At 38.1% G+C, this 20786-nt stretch overlaps 2 protein-coding genes across 14 annotated transcripts in view; both read right to left on the bottom strand.

Moving 5' to 3' along the window:
* Positions 1-997: 997 nt before the first annotated feature.
* On the bottom strand, positions 998-12643 carry dhx9 (DEAH (Asp-Glu-Ala-His) box helicase 9). Of its 6 annotated transcripts, none has more exons than XM_077231904.1 (29): positions 12515-12636; positions 11939-12059; positions 11685-11825; positions 11504-11603; positions 11073-11206; positions 10827-10975; positions 9547-9686; positions 9402-9448; positions 9148-9284; positions 8973-9062; positions 8728-8889; positions 8541-8618; positions 8100-8291; positions 7860-8001; positions 7698-7780; positions 7463-7619; positions 7153-7250; positions 6500-6713; positions 6281-6375; positions 6128-6201; positions 5637-5789; positions 5392-5552; positions 5208-5319; positions 4279-4440; positions 4040-4167; positions 3701-3930; positions 2968-3083; positions 2624-2824; positions 998-1647 (listed from the first exon to the last, which is right to left on the bottom strand). In XM_077231904.1, exons 7-29 carry the CDS (start codon positions 9609-9611, stop codon positions 1257-1259), a joined length of 3288 nt encoding a protein of 1095 aa, XP_077088019.1. In that variant the 5' UTR covers positions 9612-9686; positions 10827-10975; positions 11073-11206; positions 11504-11603; positions 11685-11825; positions 11939-12059; positions 12515-12636; the 3' UTR covers positions 998-1256. The 6 variants fall into 6 exon arrangements, with proteins under 6 accessions (XP_077088019.1, XP_077088037.1, XP_077088029.1 ...); XM_077231922.1 differs by having other exon boundaries at positions 12497-12630; XM_077231914.1 differs by having other exon boundaries at positions 12502-12630.
* A 623-nt stretch (positions 12644-13266) lies between these two features.
* rasal2 (RAS protein activator like 2) overlaps positions 13267-20786 on the bottom strand; it is an 80052-nt gene continuing 72532 nt past the window's right edge. For 7 of the 8 annotated variants that reach the window (XM_077231782.1, XM_077231755.1, XM_077231764.1 and 4 more), the window contains 2 exons: positions 17246-17333; positions 13267-14548 (listed from right to left, as the gene is read on the bottom strand). In XM_077231782.1, coding sequence (XP_077087897.1) covers positions 14381-14548; positions 17246-17333 — 256 coding nt within the window. In that variant the 3' untranslated portion in view covers positions 13267-14380. Of the gene's footprint in view, positions 14549-17006; positions 17038-17245; positions 17334-20786 lie in introns of all 8 variants that reach the window. The other variant, XM_077231773.1, reaches the window with a different exon arrangement.

Here is a 20786-nt window from a genome sequence, read left to right as displayed (position 1 = left end):
CAAAAACAGCACACTGTGTGTATTTAGTTATACTTAATTTCACAATGAGAAACAATTGTATTTGCAGTTTAGGTTAGTCGTTCAGGGCTAAAATAAATAATAGCAATTAAATACGTTTTAAATAATTGATTTAAGTGAACATTCATAGGTTAACATCCAAATTCAAGCACCATCTGTTTAAGCGCCCTCTATCGGTAATCATTAGCAAACTCCTCTGCCCTAAGCAAAAACAAACAAAAAAACCCCGATAAAAGTCAGATATGAGATAATGATTTAAATAGAACAAAAACAAGAAAGGTTTTGACATTTTAATCTTACCCACCAAACACTTACATTAGATAAAAGTAAAGGTAAATCTAAAGGGTTAAACTTGGTTTGCTATTTAATAATACACATTAAATGATTTCAAGGCACTCTGGACTAACACATTTAAATGTTTCTGTTTAGCTAACGGTACACATGGGGGGAAAAGGAAGATAAAACTAATTTATACTTTTCACCAGACATGTCAACACACTTTAGATCTCAATGTTCCAAAGCTCTTCCATGTACACAGCTTAATAGGCACATGCACTTTTCCAGCTGCGAAAATGTCCTTTAGTATTTTGTGGTCTCTAGAAAGACACTGGGTTCTAATAAACTGAAATAATGTAATTATTAGAGTACAATATTAATGCATTTATCAATTAGCAATCCATTATTGTGAAATGTTAATGTGTTACTTTATTGTGAAATTTCACACGCATAAATGTCTGAAAATGCATACTTCTAAATTATGAGCTTTTAGTTTTAGGGAACAAAATGTTGCTCAATCTGGATAGAAAAAAACTTGGCCGGAGTTACACATTGCTGCAAAACCACACATCTGGAAATTTTCTGATTCCCACCAGTAACTTTTTGGTAGGATTGTCAATAAACTAATTTCGTTTAGTTAGAGTGCATAAGAGAGATCAAGAGTACCCATTACTGAAGTATAATAAAGAAATGACACAAAAGATGGATACAAAAGAAATTATTTAATAGAATACAACACTTAACATGTATTTGCCATCTATTAAAAATGATTATTACATTGTTGGTCACAAATTAGCTATTTTTAATAACTGTTATTATCTGGCAGTATGGCAGTCAAAGTTTACATTTTTCGTCCTTTCATCCCAACAAAATGAGAAAAGATTGAGAACCAACAAAAAGCAACATAAAACAAACATAATTTTCTACCATCTCTAAGATATTTCATGTTCAGTTATTCAGCTTTAATAACCACCCCTGTTTCCGCCCCACCCACCTGAGCCACCTCTGAATCCCCTCCCTCCACCTCCTCCACCTCCTCCATATCCTCCACCTCCTCTATATCCTCCACCTCCTCTATATCCTCCACCTCCTCTATATCCTCCACCCCCATTAGATCCTCTGTATCCACCAGATCCCCTGTATCCAGCCCCACCCCCGCCACCACGATAACCTCCTGATCCTCTGAAGCCGCCTCCACCACCCTGGTATCCTCCACCTCCTCTGTATCCTCCACCAGACCAAGATCCACCGCCACCGCCACCTCTGTATCCTCCTCCTCCACGGCCCCTGAACTCTTCACCACCTCCAAAATCAGTACGGGCCATCTTGGGTGGACGTGGACCATCTCCAAAGCTGTAAAAACCAAAGATAAGATGCGTTAAATTAAATCTCAAGGTCAAAAGGAACCTTCCGCTTAAAGTCCCTGTAAAGGCAATTAAAAAAAAAAAATTCTAAACACATTATAAATGTTAGAAATGTATTGCTAAAACATATTAAAAAGACTATGAACTGTGAAGTACTGAATTGTGGAGTTAGACCATTAACAGTTTTTCACCATTGCTATTTTCTGGATTTTTTGGGCGGGTCTAAAACAGGGCTCGATGACGCACTGGAGTCCCTGAGCTCCTGGACACGCCCCTACTTGATGACGCAGTGACTGGAGCCCCTGAGGCTGGCCGCTCCACTAACAATATAAATAGAGCACATTCACATCAGTTTGCCGCTTGATCGCGAGTTACTGTCAGTACTATTATAGTTACTACAGCGTGCAGTTTGCTAGTTAGCTATGTCTTCGTCACGGAAATGCGTACTACCTGGATGCGATCACGTACAACAGATCGGTGTCCTTATTTAAATTTCCTACAAACGATCACATCAAGAAGAGGTGGATTCATTTTGTGAAGAGCCACCTTGATGGAGAGCTGAGGATCACCGCCAAAACCCGCCTCTGTAGTGATTATTTTACATGGGATAGTTTTATAAACTTTTGTCAGAGACAACTGGGATTCACTGATAATCCGCTGTTACTGGTGAATGGGACCGAACCGACTATCTCCCGCCTCGGCCTTCATCCTCCCGTCGCGCCGACAACTGGTGACATCATCGGCACCATCACGCCCCCAGCGTTTGAGAGCAGAGACTACTGCTAATTTTTTCAAGATTTTGATAGCTTATTTTATGTACTTGCCGGCTTTCTTTATCATTCAAATTTGGCTGGGTGGCTAATAAGACATTTTTCTGTGATATGACAAACTCAGAACACATACTTAATTTTGACTTTACAGGGAGTTCAATAGGTCACTTAAATGTATGGGTTCAATTATCTCACCGTGGGTTAGTGGCCATGAGGTTGATGCCTGCTGACGAGGGTCTAGACACAAGTCGAATGACGTTCAACAAGTGCTCGTTGGTGGGATCCAAATTTCTGATGTATTCCGGGTCTTTGGTGACCTCCACCACCAGGCCTTCCATTGCTGCCCTCAGAGCAGCCACACCAGCAGCTGCATCATGGGGAATCTGCAATTTGAGCCTACAGAAGGAAGGAATATTCTTGATAATCAAGGAACACTTCTCTTTTGTTGATTTCCTTGCAAATATTTGGTTTGCTCCCAGGATTCCCATCTCAAGAATCAAGGAGCGCTTTTTTTGGGTTCAGCTTCATGAGAAACATACCAATCATCAAGCTCAACAACTTCTCCATTGGATGTGATCTTCTTTGAGCCGAACAGAATGAGCTGAAGAGGACTGACAAGAGTCATTCCTTTGGCTGAGATGGCTCGAGTTCGGATCTGTAATTACAAAGTACAACTATATTACAATGTTACAAGTATACTACAAACTATACTAGTGCACTTCTATTTTTTCTTTAGACGATTTAAACTACTGTTCACAAGTTTGGGGTATGCTGATTTGGTGCTCAATTTTTACACTATTACATACATTGAAAACAGTTGTGCTGGCTTCATATTTTTGTGGAAACTATGATACACTCTGTGATGAATAGAAAGTTAAAAACATTTATTTGAACTAAATTGTTTTCTAACAACATAAGTATTAGTCACTTTTGATCAATTTAATCCACCTTCCTTGCTGATCAAATGTGTTAATTTCTTTGAAAAAAATAAATAAATATCTTTTATATAATATAAATATAATAAATAAAGACCCAAAACTTTTGAACAGTAGTGTGCAAATTTAAAAGTCTTACAGACAAAACATACTGATGACTCATCTTGCACTACACAGTAATTTGTCCAATCAAATGCTCTCTAGAATAAGAATGTCCCACCCCTTAATATCACATGCAGCTGACTAGCAAGTAGAAAATTATTGCTCAAGTCTTGAGTCTAAATGAAGTAGAAACGTAAAAAAAAATAGTAGTTTCAAGCTAGACTTTAAAACCAACCTTTTCCCCAAAGACAAAAAAGGGAGATGGATACGTCATATCGTGGTTGCTGAAAGGACAGTTGACTGAAGATTTGTGAATGAGAGCATTTCGTCCCTCTGTGGTCAGGATCTTCCTTTTCTCTTTGTGGTAGCACACGTTGGGGTAAGAGCCAAACGTCAGCAGAGAGATCACCACATCCAAGTTATTGTCTGGTCCCACGTTGTTAAACATCTGATTCAGGAGGCACTCTACAAGAAAAGGAGAAAATAAAAATAAAATTCAGATACTCAAACAACATTTGTGGACTGTAATAAACAGCAGCACAACGCAGAAGTTCATTTAGAAGCACGGTTTAACCTTCAGGGAAGCCAACGTTAATAAGGATCTCCTTAAGCTGGACCTTGGCCTCCCAGGTCATCCTCAAAGTGGACATGTTCAGCCTCTTGTGCTCACAAAACCTGATCTCTGCGTCCTCACCTCCCATCCTGATAAAATAGATTCTATTTCAATTGCAAATCCCTCAAGTAAAAAAACAAACAATAAAAAACACCACCACCACACAATACTACATTTAGTACAATACCCTCTGGACCCACCGGACTTCATCCCAGGCCTGGAAGACAGAGAGTAAAGCCACGTGATCTGAGAAACGTGTGCCCGCAAAGTTCCTATGAACAAAGCCGAGACGTTTTCCCTCGTTGATGAAGGGCTCTTGGAAACAGGTCGCTGCTGAGATGGTGCACACTGCATCTCCAACGCTACAGCACAATCACACACATAAATACAAGTAAATACAACAGGTGATTGGGGAAAAAGAGCTAATTAAAAAGTATACCAAAAATTATATAATACACTTTATATTTCAGTATCTATTATATAATGTATGTTTATAAAATAAATATACTACTATTCAGACGTGTGGGGTCAGTAAGATTCGTAGGAAATTAATAAATTTATTCAGCACACATCAAAAGTGACAATAAACAAAAAAGTTACAAAAGCTTTCCATTTTAAATAAATGCTTTTTTTAACTTTCTTATCAGAATCCTAGATTTTTTTTGATCACGTTTCCATTTAGCAGTTTTCAACGTTGATTATAATAAGACTTTTTTTTTTTATTGAGCTGCAAATCAGCATATTAGAATGATTTCTGAAGGATCATGTGACACTGAAGACTGGAGTAATGATTCTGAAAAATTCAGCTTTTCCATCAATGGAATAAATTATATTTTAAAATATATTTAAGTAGAAAACTCTTCTTAATCTTAAATAATATTTCACAATATTACTTCTCTATCTTAAATAATATTTCACAATATTACTATTTTTACTGTATTTTTGATCAAATAAAGCAAGCCTTGGTGAACAAAGACTTATTTCAAAAACTTTATTGACCTCAAACTTTTGAACAGTAGTGTATATTATGCATGTGTAATATTTTTTCATTTTGGGGTTAAATGTGACCTGACAGGTTTGTGGGAATCACCAATTTGATAAACAGCCAAGGTTGGATGAATAAACTTACTTAAAGATGCATCCCATGATCATCATCTTTCCCAGACGTGGTTCAATGGGCATTTTGGCCAGAATGCGTCCCAGTGGAGTCAGCTCATCATTACAGTCTAGAGCATCCAGCTCTGGGAAACAACAGAGGCTTGTTGGATTTGGTTCACTTCAACATAATTACCATAAAGACATTGAAGCTGTACCTCTCAGCGTGTGTTCAGCTTCAATAACGGCATCCAATGGAGGCGGCTCAATGGCTTTAGACAAGAAATTCCCGATGGCACCCAATCTCAGTAGCTTAATGCTAAGGGCCACCTCATGCAGCGGCGTGCGGAAGATTTCTGGAGTCATATGGGTCTCCAGTCTGCATAACAATCATCATTTCATAAATAGATTGTTTTTTTTTTGAGCTTTTTGAGCATTACAACTGAAGAATAATATTTCATACTTTTCAAAGCGAGCTCTGCTGCACAGGTGAAAGCAGAAGCCTGGTTTGACTCGGCCAGCTCGCCCCTTCCTCTGCTCAAGGTTGGTCTTGGAGGCCCACACTGTGGCGTAGTTTGTCATATTGTTGTGAGAAGTGAACAACTTCACTTTCTGCCTGAATGACACACATTTGGTATTTTAAAACCATTTGTGGACAAAACGGAGCATATAGAGAAGGTAAAAGAAAAATAGATCACCTAAAAATGTCATCATTTACACACCCTCAAGTCGTCCCAAACCTGTATGACTTATATTTTCTGCATTAGAGAAATTATAATAATGTTGGTAACCAAAGAGTTTTGGTTACCATTGACTTCCATTTTATGGACAAAAAATACTGAGACATCTCATAATATCTGATGTTATACAGGTTTGGAATGACATGCAGGTGATTAAATTACAGAGTTTTCATTTTTTGGTCGAACAATTTCTTTAATTAAAGAAGCTGCTTACTTGCAGGAGTCAAGGACAAAGACCACATCATTGATGGTGATGCTGGTCTCAGCGATGTTTGTAGATAAAATGACCTGAGGTGTGATAGAAAAATTAAAAAAAAAAAAAAAAAATACATTATTTCCTATACTGAACAATAAAACCTCTACAGACCTTAGTCACACCATCAGGGACAGGCTCGAACACTCGTCTCTGTTCTTCCCTGGGGATTTGAGAGTGAAGGGGCAGGATTCGGTATTGATGACCGCCTTAGAAGGACACAATATTGAAGGAATCGCTATTAGTCATTTTAAGAAATTAGGGGATACAAGTCAATTTATCAGAAGAAAAGATTTCACTTGAGTGCGAGCAGTATATCATTAAATTACAGACCGAAGTGGGGGTTCATCTCCAGGTGTTTTTGCATGGAATAGATAAGGTTCCAGCCTGGCAGGAAGACTAGCACAGCCCCTGGGACGTCCAATGTTTCAATGTACTTCAGCAAAGCCTCAATCAGCTCGAATGGAGTTTCCTTCTCATTCAGCTGAGACATGGCACGCTTAGTCTCAGGACTATACTCAGGCCCACAGATGACATTGCAGTTCACCTGTAGAAAAAAGAAATAGGCTCATTTAATTTATTGAAATCATTAAGTAAAAGGTCACCTGAACGCTGTTGTGTAGCATTTAATGTTTAGTTAGTTAAATGCAGCTGTTCAACAGCTATGTTTTTGAAATCAGTTTTAGTTGTATTTGTAAAATAATTCAATTCAAATAATTTAATTGTTTTGATTTTTTTTAGGATTCATTAATGAATATAAAGGTCAAAAGAACAGCATTAGAACAGGTATATTATGTTTCATCTGAATTAATACTTAATTTCCAGATACTATTTTAATAATTGGTCTTAACTTTAATCAATGACTGCATAAAAGCCATATTTAATATTTGTCTTTAATACATGTATTTTTCACAGACAATATAATTGGGTAATACTATTTCAATTTTTTTTTGCAACTAATCTGAAAAAACAAAAAGAAAACACACTTCTTCCTCTCCACCATCTTCATCTTTATCTTTTTTCTTCCGGTCCATTGGTGGTGGTACGAACTGAGTCATCTGAATGCAGTCTTCTAGGAAATACTCTGGAAATCAAAAAATACATGTAATCTATCAGGTTGTTGAAACGACTTCAACCGTGTTTTACAGTCAACATATTCTAAATGAATGCTCTATTATTGAGCAATGGGTTTCCAAACAACTTCCATAGGAATATTTAATCCAATATGTGAGATGTTAGTATTGAAGAATTAAAAATACATTATAATACAGTGCGTTGAGAAAACCTGCTTCTGACCTTGTACAGGATGTGCACGTCCATGCACCTCGATGACAGGACAGTTGAAAAAGTATTCCTTAAACATGGTGGTGTCAATTGTGGCAGACATGAGTATGACGCGCACATCAGGGTAAGCCTGGACCACATCTCTCAACACTACCAACAGGAAATCAGTCTGGACAGAAAAGCACACTTGTGAATATAGTGAGACAGGATACCTCTGTCAGATATGTTATAGTAACGATGGACTTACATTTAAGTCCCTCTCATGGATTTCATCCACAATCACATGACTGATGCCACGGATACCAGATTCCAGCTTCCTCAGCAAAACCCCTGTGAATAAGACATTTTTAGCGATATCGCCCAGCTCTACGCAGTGTGCCGCAGTCAGAGATTAAGAAGTGGAACTTACCAACTGTGCAGAAGAGGATGCTGGCATGAGGTCTGGGCAGGACAGACTCAAAACGCACACTGTAGCCACAGCTTTTCCCAACCTCCTCTGCTCTCTCAAAAGATACACGTTCTGACACTGACACAGCACTGATCCGTCTCGGCTAGGAGGATGAACGGTCGCAGAAGCAAGTCACAAAACAGGTCCGTCTCCTCAAGGTGACCGAGCACACAAAATAATAGAGCATTTCAAAACACTCACCTGTGTAACAACGATATTGCATTCAGATGCCCTGCCTTTTTGTATGAACTCATCCAAGATGTACTGAGGAACCTGAGTGGTCTTTCCACAGCCGGTGGCTCCACGAATGATGACCACTGGGCTATTGTGAATGGCGGACATGATTTGCTCCTCAAAGTTCTTGACTGGCAGGCGACTTCGATCCGCTAGAATCTGTAAAAAGAACATGCTGCTAGTTTACTTTTTTTAGTCCATGTCAATATATATATATATATATATATATATACGGGGGACATAACGGGATAGGAGGGTTTGGTATGTTTGCTTTAAAAAAATGTGAAGTGCTTTTAAAGAAAATATTCAAAACATGTAAATGCCCTCAGAGCTTATACCCAGACAACAAGTAAAACCCATAAAACAAGTTTTATTTCATGCAGTCTTTAAAGGCTGTTTTTAGCTCACCGTCTGCAGATCTTTGTCCTGTTCAAGTTGAAAGTTTTGCTCCTGTAGCAGGTCTGTGCCAATCTGTTCTGGGGTACACTACAAACCAAAAGAAGTACAATTCGATTTCAGTTGGATGATGTATATAACACTAAATTCAATTGATATCATTAGATTAAAAAAGTTCATTGCAGAACAGCAGACTCACAAATGCCAGCGGTCCTTCATCGATGTTGGAGCTGGTCCAGGGGTTCCAGTTGATCTGAGGTGGAGACCACGGCACCACTCCTGCCATGCTCTGCCTTTGAGAGGGCTCAAAGTGAGCCAACTTCCCTTGTACCAGAGATACTGGACTGCTGGGGTCCTGAGGCTAGATCAGGACAAACAAAGTTGTTGGCACATACTCATTTGTCACTAATAAGAAGTCATGCAGGTTTTCTGTCAAACACTTACAGGAGGAGGGATCTGGATGCCAAGTTCTTGCACAATACTGTGCAATTGCTGCTGCACATCATCACTGAGATTCACTTCATATACATCCACCTGTCATAGCAACCCAGACAGGAAGTCAGAGGAGTCAATAAACACACAGACCTCAAAGATAGTTGAACTTGGGTGTTAAACTCACACTTTCTCCATCTTTCTTCTTTGTCAGTCCTGTGTAAGGCTCTATAACCCCCAAATGGTAAAGCTGACGGACAAGAGAAAGTGCACAAGACTGGGCCGCCAGCTTCTTTGTTGAGCCATGCTCACGGGCAAAAACCTCTAGAAAATAACGACAGCATTAGCAGGGACACAACTGCTGATTGTTGATGTGAAACTATTTACCCTTGACCCTTATAGTTTAGTACGTAGAAGGTTGCGAAGTATTCTGATACTTACTCCTACCAAGTTGTCTTACAAAGATTGTCATCTCAGCAATAAAACTCCTATAATAGAGCAACATTTTAAATCAAGACATCCAAACATGACACTTAGCCCACAGATCTCTGTAACAATGTAGCAAAAACAAACTCTACAAACTGACCTCTTAACCGGGCAGCACATGAGATCAACAGAGTGACATTTCAGCGCTGGGTCCGAACGACCCATCCTGAGCAGGTTTGTTTTTCTGCCTGACTTCTAAACAGGGAGTTATTCCTCTCAAGGTACTGGAGAACTCGACCCCTGATGGACGAGTGACATCAGAAATCACAACCAGACATTACTTTGCCATTCCCACCTCTAAAACCAATCAATCACATACTTTACCATGTGACCTCTTAGTGTAGCCTAAGTCATGTCACATGTTTTCCCCTATGTAAGGTTGTGATTTCTGGCATCTCTATTGTCCTCCTTCAAGATTACATACTAGATGGGTGAATCTCACAAAAGCATGTCCAGGTCACATTTCACTTTAAAATCAAGTAAATGTGATAAAATAATAATAACTAGATAAAAATTGTCAAGACAAACTTGGCTTGAGAAAGCTGGGTCAGAAAGTTTGAAGGTTTTCGGTTTCAAGTAGTTTGAATGTTTTGAAGGAAATACAGTCTATCAGAAAAAAACGATATATAGGGTGTTTTTTCATGTTGCTAGCATGAATTAGCACATTGCTAACCTGTTGGGGACATGATTATCATGTTTCTAGCATGATTTAACACGTTGCTAGCGTGATTTAATTCATTGCTACCATGATTTAACACATTGCTAACATGTTGCTAGCAGGATTTATCATGTTGCTAACAAGACTTAACATCTTACTAGTATGTTGCTAGCATGATGAGCATGTTCCTAACATGATTTAACATCTTGCTAGGATGATTTAACATCTTTATTATTATACATTTGAATGGACACAGTCTTATTATTGTTATTAATAACAATAATTGAGCCTGTTTTTAGAACCACTTTTTTTGTATTGTGATATTTTGGCAATTAGGTACATTATTCCTATACATTTTTATTACTGTAATTCATTCTTTTGACTCTAAAGTGAAATATGACCTGGACATGTTCTCGACAAGTTTCGTGAAATTCACCCATATGACATTGTTGATTTTGTAAGATAACATCCAAGATGAAGAGATTGTCTTTTTGTTGTCTGAGATCTCCTTGAGGTTAGATGTACATCAAGGAGTTCTCTGTAATTGTTTCAGTCCAGCAGAAAAACAAACCCTTGATATATTACATTCAAAAATATGATTTCTGAAGAGACATTTCATTGAAAACATTTAGTTTCAAATTAATGTCTCATTTAAACAGCTGGTGGAATGGGTAAAAACTAAGCTGTAATTGCAAATGTCTATTTAATGGGAATGTTCTGACCTGTTGTGGTCAGGCCCCACTTGGCTGTACTTGTAGTCTGTTTGGTTTTTCTCCTTCTGAAAGAACTGGTTCAGACGGGCCTTCGCATTGTCCAGAGTCCAGTTCCCATGCAGGCCAGCGTTCAAATCAACTTCCTCTGATTCCAAGGTCTTGGGGAATAAGAAAAAAAAAAAAAACGTAATTCTCAGAAACGTTCTATAATGATCGTCATTAGACAGAAAACTGCCCTAAAAAATGAAGAGCTACCGCTTTGTCATCCTGTTCCTGTCTCTTGGAGTAATACTCCTGCAGGTTGGCTCCTCGCTCCCATTGGGCATTACCAAAACCAGAGTAGCCCAAACCGGTGACTCCAGGAACGGGTGCAGAAGCTGCAGAAGGCTCTGAGACGCAGGAAGAATTCAGTGTTAGAAATGGCTTTAGTCAATGTTTAATATGGTTTAAATAAAACCAGTGTGTCAATGCAACTAGACAGTAAGCTAACTAGCCCATGCTGGTAGATGCCATAATTACACCAATCTGTGGGCAAAAAGCATCTTTCTCCATTGACAGTCATTTAGATGTAGCTGTTTATTCTGACTAAATATTTAGAAAGCAACACCTAAAGCAGATACTTAATTACTTTACAGCAGATGTTATGTTTTAGTAACCGCTTATTGGATTAATGTAACGTCTCTCACCCGATTCCTTCTTCACAGCCAGATGTGGAGGTAGTGGACAGTTGGATGGGAGATTTCCAAACTCAACAACTTCTTCATTCCCTCCATCAGGTACACTGACCTGAAAATGATAAACATAAACTTAGTCCTTCCTCATAACACACAACAGATGAGCTGTGGTCAACATAGATTTGATACTGACCCCTAGAGCAGGAACTTCACCAGGACTTATTTCTTTCATCCGAACAAGATAATTCACAAAATCTCGGGCAGCATTGGACTGAGCATCCTTCTTGTTGGTGGAATTTCCCATGCCAATGTAATTGTAACTCTCCACACGCACCTTAGTGAAGAAACATGGTTTAAAACAGGTCTCCATATATATTAAAGGAATCTATCGATATAGACATGTAAATGTGAATATGAATCAGTGTATATTTTATATAGAGGCCTCACCTCACACACGAATTTCTGTCTGTTTTTATTCCCAGCCGCTCGGATGTCATAGTTCGGAGTTATCTTCTTTTTTCCACACCAGGCATACAGAAAGTTCTTAATGTCCGCCATTGTTGACGTTCTGCGTATCAATTAGATTAATATTAGTAATACCTTTTATCTTTGAGTCTCTCAAAGATAACAACTCAGAATGGAGTGGAAGACAGTAAGTTAACATACGGCAAGAATAACTGTATCTATCTATCTATCTATCTATCTATCTATCTATCTATCTATCTATCTATCTATCTATCTATCTATCGTTATAGAAAACTAACTAAATGTGACAGTTCCAAGTTGAAACTATAAGCACACGAAAAATAATAATGCATTTAAAAGATACATCTAAACATATTTATTTGGCTATATGTTTGCAGGTAAGTTAGTCTGCCGCAATGAATGGGCTAGCTGCTAACGTTATTCACGTTAGCCAACGTTAGACCACTACACAGCCATCTCATCGCCAAATAAGAATATTACTATCAAATAAAACTATTAAGTAAAATAAAGATGAAGTACTTTACGTTTGTAGCATACCAGAAAAACCCCCAGCTCAATCACATCCAAACAAGACGTACACGATGTTCTGAAAAGTGCGTATGTTACAGGACAATTAGCATTGCAGTCAACAACCAGAACAGGAACAGTAAGAACCGGAAATGACGCACAGCCCTGAGAGCATAGCATAAATTAAACCCTATGATAAAATCCAGCGCGACATCGCTCCTGTCCTTGCAATGCAAATTCATTAAAATTTTAATCGAATGTTAGTTCCCATTTACTTGTCGCCTTGTCCCAATGAAGGTTAATTGTAGGTTTGACACACAAAGATCCCAATCATTCATAATATAGATATTACTCCTGTAAAGTTAACGTGCAATCTGCGAATTCGGAATTGTACATTATATCCGTCGATTCTGCTGTCAGCACAGTTTTTTTGGTATATTGTTTATGTACATTTATGTATGTGTACATTGTATATGCGTGGGTATGTTGGAGATCCACTGTAATGTATATTGTTTCTTGTGCAATGTCTGGACTACACACCTAAGATTTTCACACATTACCTGTAAATGCTAGTGAGTTACTTTATCTTTCTCATAATATTTAGAAGATATACATGTCTATATTCATATATTCACTAACTTTAATAACTTTAAGAATCTGATAATCATTATAGTAATGAATATAAACAATAGTAATGTGCAATAATGCCAATAAGGCAGAATGAAATTAAGAGAGCAGAAATGATAAATCAATTTCAGGTCACACACACACAGACAAAATGATCAAGGAGGCCACAATCATCTTTATTCAATGCTCAGCTATCAACTTTGAGACTGACCATCAAATACATCGCTACGAGAACAGCAAACATTTGAGAGTTCTGTGCCACAAAAGGTTAAAGGCATTGATGCTCATATGGACAGTGAGAAAGTGGAAAAACAATGACTTTCAATAAAGGTAATCGACAAACAATAGACAGGATCAGAAGGAGGGCAGTGAGGCTGTCTAGAACAAGAGGGCAGTGAGACTGAAGATTGGTGGTTTCACAGCACTCTGGTCAGATACACAGGGCAAAAAACAACAAAAAAGTTAAGTTAGGTTGAGTGACTGTCAAATAGCCTACATATCTGACAAAATAAAACAGTTAATTCAGAACAATATTTTATTTCAATAAACCCACCACTGCTTCAGTCATCTTTTTAGTAACATTAATGAACACATACTTATCTTGAATTTCATTTTCAAGATTTTGTAATTTTGCAATTGAACTGTGACTGCCTTTCAGTTAGTCACCTAAAAATCAGCTGTAACAACCTTTTGCAAGATGATAACATAAAATAATGATAATAATAATAATAATAATAAAAAAAAAATAGAAAATTTGTGTTAGAAAACTGAGTGCATAAAATTGCCTTTCATCTATTTCTGCCTGTCAGATTCAGCAACTTGCATACATTTACATTTACGGCCGATACCTATGTGCTTTTTCTTCATATTTTCTTTTAAAACAATTCTATTTTAAGATATGTACATCTCCTTCATATATTTTAGGCAATAATTAAAAATCTTTTTGCAATCTTAAATCAGCATTTATGCGTAAATCAGTATTTAAAAAAAATAAAATACAAACTCACTGACTCAGATCCGATGCTACATTTAACTCTCCCACGCAATTTCAAAACACTCCTCTGCAGTAGCATTTCTGTACATAACCAATATTAGATAACGTTTATATACAATTATAACCAGACATTCGTTGTAATCGCATTTATACAGTAGTCAGTCAGTTTTTAGGCATGTAGTCTGGGTACTCTCCCTGTTGAACTCGACCGATTGGTGCCGGTGATCTGTCTTGGAGCACCAATCGGCACGGGTCATCAAGTCCATGAGCACCAATCAGCAGCTGCTGTTCTTAAACTCTCCGTTCTCAGTGATGGAGAGCTTGGTGGGGTTGGTGGGCGACAGACCATTGCGGAGGTTTTGCATGCTGTATCGCTCTTTCACCTGAGTGAGGGCACCCATCAGCCGAGAGTTAGCTGCATCCAGGGAGCTGATCCTCTTCTCCTACAAAAGAGAGAAAGAGAGAGAAGTACATCAATATCTGGAGGTCAAAAGCAACATACAGATGATATAAGTAATCTTGTTTCTTAACATTACTTAAAGGAATATTCAAGGTTAAATAAAACAACCCACCCTATATATAGATACATATATTAAAAGTATTATTTAAAAGGTAGCATACCTTTTGATTATCACATTCTACTACACTTTTCTATTTCTATTATATATATTTTTTTAAACTTTCAATTGTATTTGACCTTGAATATTCTTTTAAAAAGATTAATTACAAATAAAATAATATAATAAAATTATGAATGTGAAATAGTGGAAATATTGAAAGTAAAAATAGCGGATATACACGGTGAAACTAAACCTATATTTCTTTAAGGGTGCTTTCACATATGAGTGTTTGTTTCGGAACCTGGTGCGTTTTCTCCCTTGGTTCGGTAAGGCATATGTGATGTGAACACGGCGATTGCGTTAAGATCCGCACCAAAATCATTGCTCCGGGATCTGCTGAACGAGGTGGTCCCGGCCCGATTGCATACGAACTCTGGGGCGGTTCGGGCGTGGTGTGAAAGCAGTTCGACCCAACGGACCAAATGGTATCATAATTCATAACAGGAAATGTGCTATATAAATAGCAGTAGTATCTGATTCCGTGAGTGAGAAGATTAATTATCACAGCTGAAAACCAAAAGAGCACCTCGTCATCTTAAAATGTTGTGAAACTGCGCTTCTCAGCACAAGAATGCTGTCCCGATAAAGCTTTAATTTCCTGCTCTAGCTGCATTATAACATTCGTATAGTGTTTGCTTGTCTTGACACAGTTAACCTCTAGACAGCACTGGTAGATTCAGAGAGAGCGTGTTTGAATGTGCTGTAGTATTTAATAGGAATGTAGTATATAATTTAACAGCGGGAATGCGACTACTTTCGTATAGTGTTTGCAAATAAAGCCACAATAAGCTCATGGAGCAAACTTGTCAATCATCTCGATAGACGAGACGACGCAGAGGAGTCTCTGACCAATAAGAGGACATGTGACTTGCATAAGCACATTTTGGTACGCTTTGAAAGGTTGCCTTGTGAAAGCGAACCGAACCAAGAAAAAAAATGGAACATTGTAACAAATTAAGTCCCTGTTTCGGAACAAAACAAACAATCTATAAGTGTGAAAACGCCCTAAAAGTAAAACGGAATCAACTCTATTTTTATTTTAATATGAAGATAAATTAAATAAGGCAAATAATAGCTGACATAAATAGGGCCCAATCATAATCTGTACCAGTCTGACAAACAGCATAGAATCTGCCTTCAAAAACACACACACACACACACACACACACACACACACACACACACACACACACACACACACACACACACACACACACACACACACACACACACACACACACACACACACACAGGGGCAAGTTTGTGAGGGCAGCAAAAAGAGGACAACTTAAATCCTGCACAAACAACCAGATAAGAGAAGTAAAAGCGAGACCATCCTTCTTACACTATGAAATAATTATCTGCAGAGGGCATAGGCGATTTGTGTGGAGTGCACACACACCGACTAGGGTGTTTGGAGTGTGGCAGCATGGGCAATCAGGAAGTGACTAGGTAAAAATAAGTAGGGAAAACAAAAAATAACAGCAGCCAAAGCTAGAGCTCACAGATACCAGGTACTGAATCTGCTACGAGCAATCCCCATTAACACACATTCCACAACAGCACTAAACATCGGGGAGAAGCTCTGACAGCTTTGAAAAGTGGGTAAAGCATGAACGTTCACTAACCCCAAAGAGAATTTTGAAAGTGAAATGACAAAACAGACTACAACTTGTTGAAAAAAGTTAAATATATTTTAAAGGTCAAGTGTGCAATTTTGCCACTATAGTTTTCGACAATCCCAAAATGGCCGAAACATTTTTTTTTAATGATTTCTCTTAAGTTCCTGATTAGAAATCCTACAAAACTGCTTAATGATTAACTGTTATTACAGCCACAAATGTCTTTTAAATGTAATATACTTTAAACGTTATTACTTAAAGGTGCTGTCCACCCAAAAATTCTCATTCTCATTCTTATGATGTAACTTTATTAGGGCGTTTTGCAAGCTAACTGTTAGCCTGGTAGCTTAGCTTATACCCCATTCATTTTTGTTTGATCAGTCAAACTACGTTAAAAGCACAAACCCAGTGTTTACATTCTTCTTAAGTCAACCTACAAAAGGCTGCACTATAGTGGTATCTACACATTACATTTGGATTGAATATCTTATATCATAGAAAAACTACACACTTCACCTTTAACCCTTGCTTTATTATATTATCCGAAGTGGAGGGAAACAAAATGGCTTAGAGGAGTGTTGCACAGGTTCAGGCCAGGCATGGGTGTTGGATTGGGATGCGCTTACACAGGCCTAGCAAAACTGTCTGCTTGTACTTGCCTGCTGGTATTACCTCAGTTCCATTTGCGACCTGGAATTCAGTAGGACACAGTAACAATGAGCCAGTCAGCAGCCTGCTTTAATACCATCTGAGGTTTAGCAGGGAGTTCAAAGCATACCACTGTGCAGCACACACAGGCCAGCACCTCACAACCAAACAATAGACTAAGATGATCTCCAAACTCACACTAACGTTCCCTAGCATTTATCATGCTGGTTACTATGGTCATCTGCAGTACCTGTGCATCAATGATCTTCTGTTTGGCATCAATGACCGCCTGCATCTCTGCATGGTCTCTCTTCAGTTCTTCTTCCACGGCCATCAGCCTATGAACCACAAATGACAACATCCTATCAGATTTCACATGGTTTTACCATTACCAATGGTAATTGTAGGTTTTTGACAAGTTAGGCAAGGCAAGTTTATTTATATAGCACATTTCATACACAATGGTAATTCAAAGTGCTTTACATAGAAGAAATTAAAATAATCAAAAGAAATCAGAATAATTAAAACAGTTTAGAATAACAAGTAAAATACAGTACAAACAGTCACAATGGTAATTCAAAGTGCAGTACATAGAATTAATTAACATAATCAAAAGAAATCAGAATAATTAAAACAGTTTTGAATAAAAAATGAAATAAAATACAGTACAAACAGTTGGACGAACAGTGGCACAGTGCTAATTCAGTAAATGGACAGCTAAACAGAGGTGTTTTGAGTCTGGATTTGAATGTGACTACTGTAGGAGCACATCTGATCTCTTCTGGAAGCCGGTTCCAGCTGTGGCCGGCATAGTAGCTAAAAGCGGAGTCCCCATGCTTAGAGTGAACCCTTGGTATCTCAAGCTGATGTGATCCTAATGATCTGAGTGATCTGTTGGGTTTATATTCTGTGAGCATATCTGCAATGTATTGAGGTCCTAGGCCATTGAATGATTTATATACCAGTATAATAATACTTATATAATAAAATCAATCATATATGTAACTGGCAGCCGGTGTAAAGACCTGAGGATTGGTGTGATATGTTCATATTTTGTGGTTCTGCTCAGAATTCTGGCGGCAGCGTTCTGTATGAGCTGCAGCTGTCTTATGGTCTTTTTGGGAAGTTAAATATTTCTGTTTAGATCAACTTTATTTTATATATGGTATTTATGAACAAGACAAATTAAAGGTGAAATGGAAAAAATAAATTAATCCTAAATAATCCTAAATTAACAACTTTATTCAGCAAGGCTACACTAAATTGATCAGTTACAAGACATTTATAATGTAATCATTTGAAATTTCTATTCAAAGAATCAAAAAAACAAACAATTATGAACATTGATAATAATAATACATATTTTATATTAAAATGATTTCTGAAGGATCATGTGACAGTGGAGACTGGAGTAATGGTGAAAATTCATCTTTGCCATCAAAGAAATAGAGTTGGGTCTCCAGTCCCCAGATTGAATGCTCAGATGGCTTAGATGACCTTTAAATGTTTAAAGGCCCACTGAAGTGCCTTGAAACTAGGGCTGCACGATGTGTCGTTTTAGCATCGATATCGCGATGTGCGCATCCACGATAGTCACATCGCAGGATGTTGCGATGTAGGCCTAAGTCGTACAGTAGTTGATCCGTGATTCATGATCTGTACGGGCCAGCAGCTCCGGATTAATTGCAAAGTTTAACCATCATATAGTGAAAGTTTATCATTTGCATGTGTTTTTAAGTCCTGTCAGTTTAAACATCAAGCGTAAGAAGACTGGAACTTGCGCGTCGTTTTCTGTGAGCCGGGCAGATCAGTGGTCTTTCTCTTATTTCTGAGCTTGAACGAACACGAGAATTCAAAATAAAGTCAGAATGCCCTTCCTCCATTGAACAATTTTTGGCGACCGCCAAAGCGTATTTTTGTCCCGCCAAAGCCTTATTTGACCGGTGAGTGATAGATGACTGACTGCTGCGCAAAACTGAGAGAACGAGCAGAGAGAGAGAGCCCCGGTCGCGCGCGCAGTCTCACCGTTTTCAAACTGTCTTGCTCTATCACCCTCCCTCGCGCATATTAATGAATTGAGTTGACTGAATATCTTTGAGAATACACAATGGTAAAAGGTCGGAAGACCGAAGTTTCAGGTGAAGCATTCGGATATATTTTTTTCCTGAACTACCGCTGGTTGTGAATTGTGCTAAAAAAAATATTCTCTGAAAAGCGTTCCACACATTCAGATAAACCACACTTTCAATAAACAAAACAAAAAAAAATCTATCCAGTGATGAAATGTTTTCTGTGTTGAGACCAATCTTGTGCGATGTCCTAACTGCCGGGATAATCACACAACGTGTGCCGTGGTCCGTTAATGACACCTCCAATTCGCGAACTAATGATTCATTTGAACCGATTCACTTTAATGAATGGTTAAAACAACTTATCTGTCCAACACTGAACACACGAGATATAACAAATCGGAAACACTTTACAATAAGGTTCCATTTATTAAACTCTAGTTAACTACATTAGTTAATAGAATCTATGCAGATTTACTCCTTTACAAAATCACCCCAGTCATTCAGATGATTCATTCTTTTCAAAGAAAGCTATTTAAGTCATTGGGTGAAATTGTTTTCATATCGCAATATATATCGCAGAAAAATAAAATATCGCAATGTAATTTTTTCCCAATATCGTGCAGCCCGCGCAACTGTATGTTGCGTTGGCGTAATTTCCACTGACATATTGAATGTCTCCTCCCCCTTTTCAAATAGCCAATAGCGTGTAGTTTACCACACATGCAGCAAGTTGTACTTGACAGCACCATGGAAGCGAATCCGAGCACTGATGATACATTGGATGTAATAGTAGAGGTGTGAATAAATTCTAGCCATTTCATTCTTAACCAACATAGTTAGAAAACAGAATAAAGTTTGAGCGTTTGAGTATTTATAGCATGGGGGCGGGACACTTTAGATTCAAGAGAGCATTTGATTGACAGAAGATGTGATGGGAAGCTGAAGTTCATGGTGATGTCATAAAAATCCATGATCCATTTTAGCGGAACTGAGAGACTGTAGGTTTTGAATGCTTATATCTCCTAAATGCGAATTTTGTCATTGTTTTGGAACACATCAGATTATTCATAACCTTAAAGGAGAACTCCGATCAATTTTAACATTGAGCTAATTTTTTTGTAAATTTGGAGTGCTGTCAGTACAGAGAACAACGACAAAAATCGGTGTTGCCTACACCATGTTATCCTCTTTTTTTTAAATTTGCACCCTGTTGACTTAAATGGGGCAAGTTTTAAACCTGCATTTATTCTCTTAACATCCTTGATGTGTCATTACATGTGCACAGCCATGTGAGTGATTTTATTCAGAGTGAACAGGGTGAATCTGACTGCAGTAGATGTGAAAGATATGAATAAAAGTGATGTTCAGCCAGCTCACATACCTGTATTTACTTCCCGTTTTCGGTCGAAGTCCACCATAGTCGATTGTCGAGTGCGTGCGCGCAATCATTGATGTTCAACATCTGATTCGGATGAACTATCCATTTGAGCTGATATTCTCAGAACACCACACAGCACCGTCATCGGCTGACAGCTGACAGTCTGAGTCTCCACTGTTGCTTAGTTACCAATGATCGCGCGTGCGCACTTGACAATCGACTATTGTGGACTTCGACCGAAAACAGGAAGTAAATACAGGTATGTGAGTTGGCTGAATTACCATCACTTTTATTCATATCTTTCACATCTACTGCAGTCAGATTCACCGTGTTCACTCTGA

This window comes from Siphateles boraxobius, unplaced genomic scaffold (genome assembly GCF_051911475.1).
Source record: "Siphateles boraxobius isolate OS27281-9 unplaced genomic scaffold, OSU_SipBor_1 1, whole genome shotgun sequence".
Lineage (NCBI taxonomy): Eukaryota > Metazoa > Chordata > Actinopteri > Cypriniformes > Leuciscidae > Siphateles > Siphateles boraxobius.
This window is presented reverse-complemented; position numbering and strand designations above follow the sequence as displayed.

What these genes read in the sequence shown, in the direction of transcription:
- dhx9 (XM_077231879.1), bottom strand. An exon ending in GTGAAGTTCCTGCTCTAGGG is followed by an intron (nt 11,604 to 11,684) that starts GTCAGTATCAAA and finishes TATCATTTTCAG; the next exon opens with GTCAGTGTACCTGATGGAGG. An exon ending in CAGGCCTGGGATGAAGTCCG is followed by an intron (nt 4,168 to 4,278) that starts GTGGGTCCAGAG and finishes CTATTTTATCAG; the next exon opens with GATGGGAGGTGAGGACGCAG.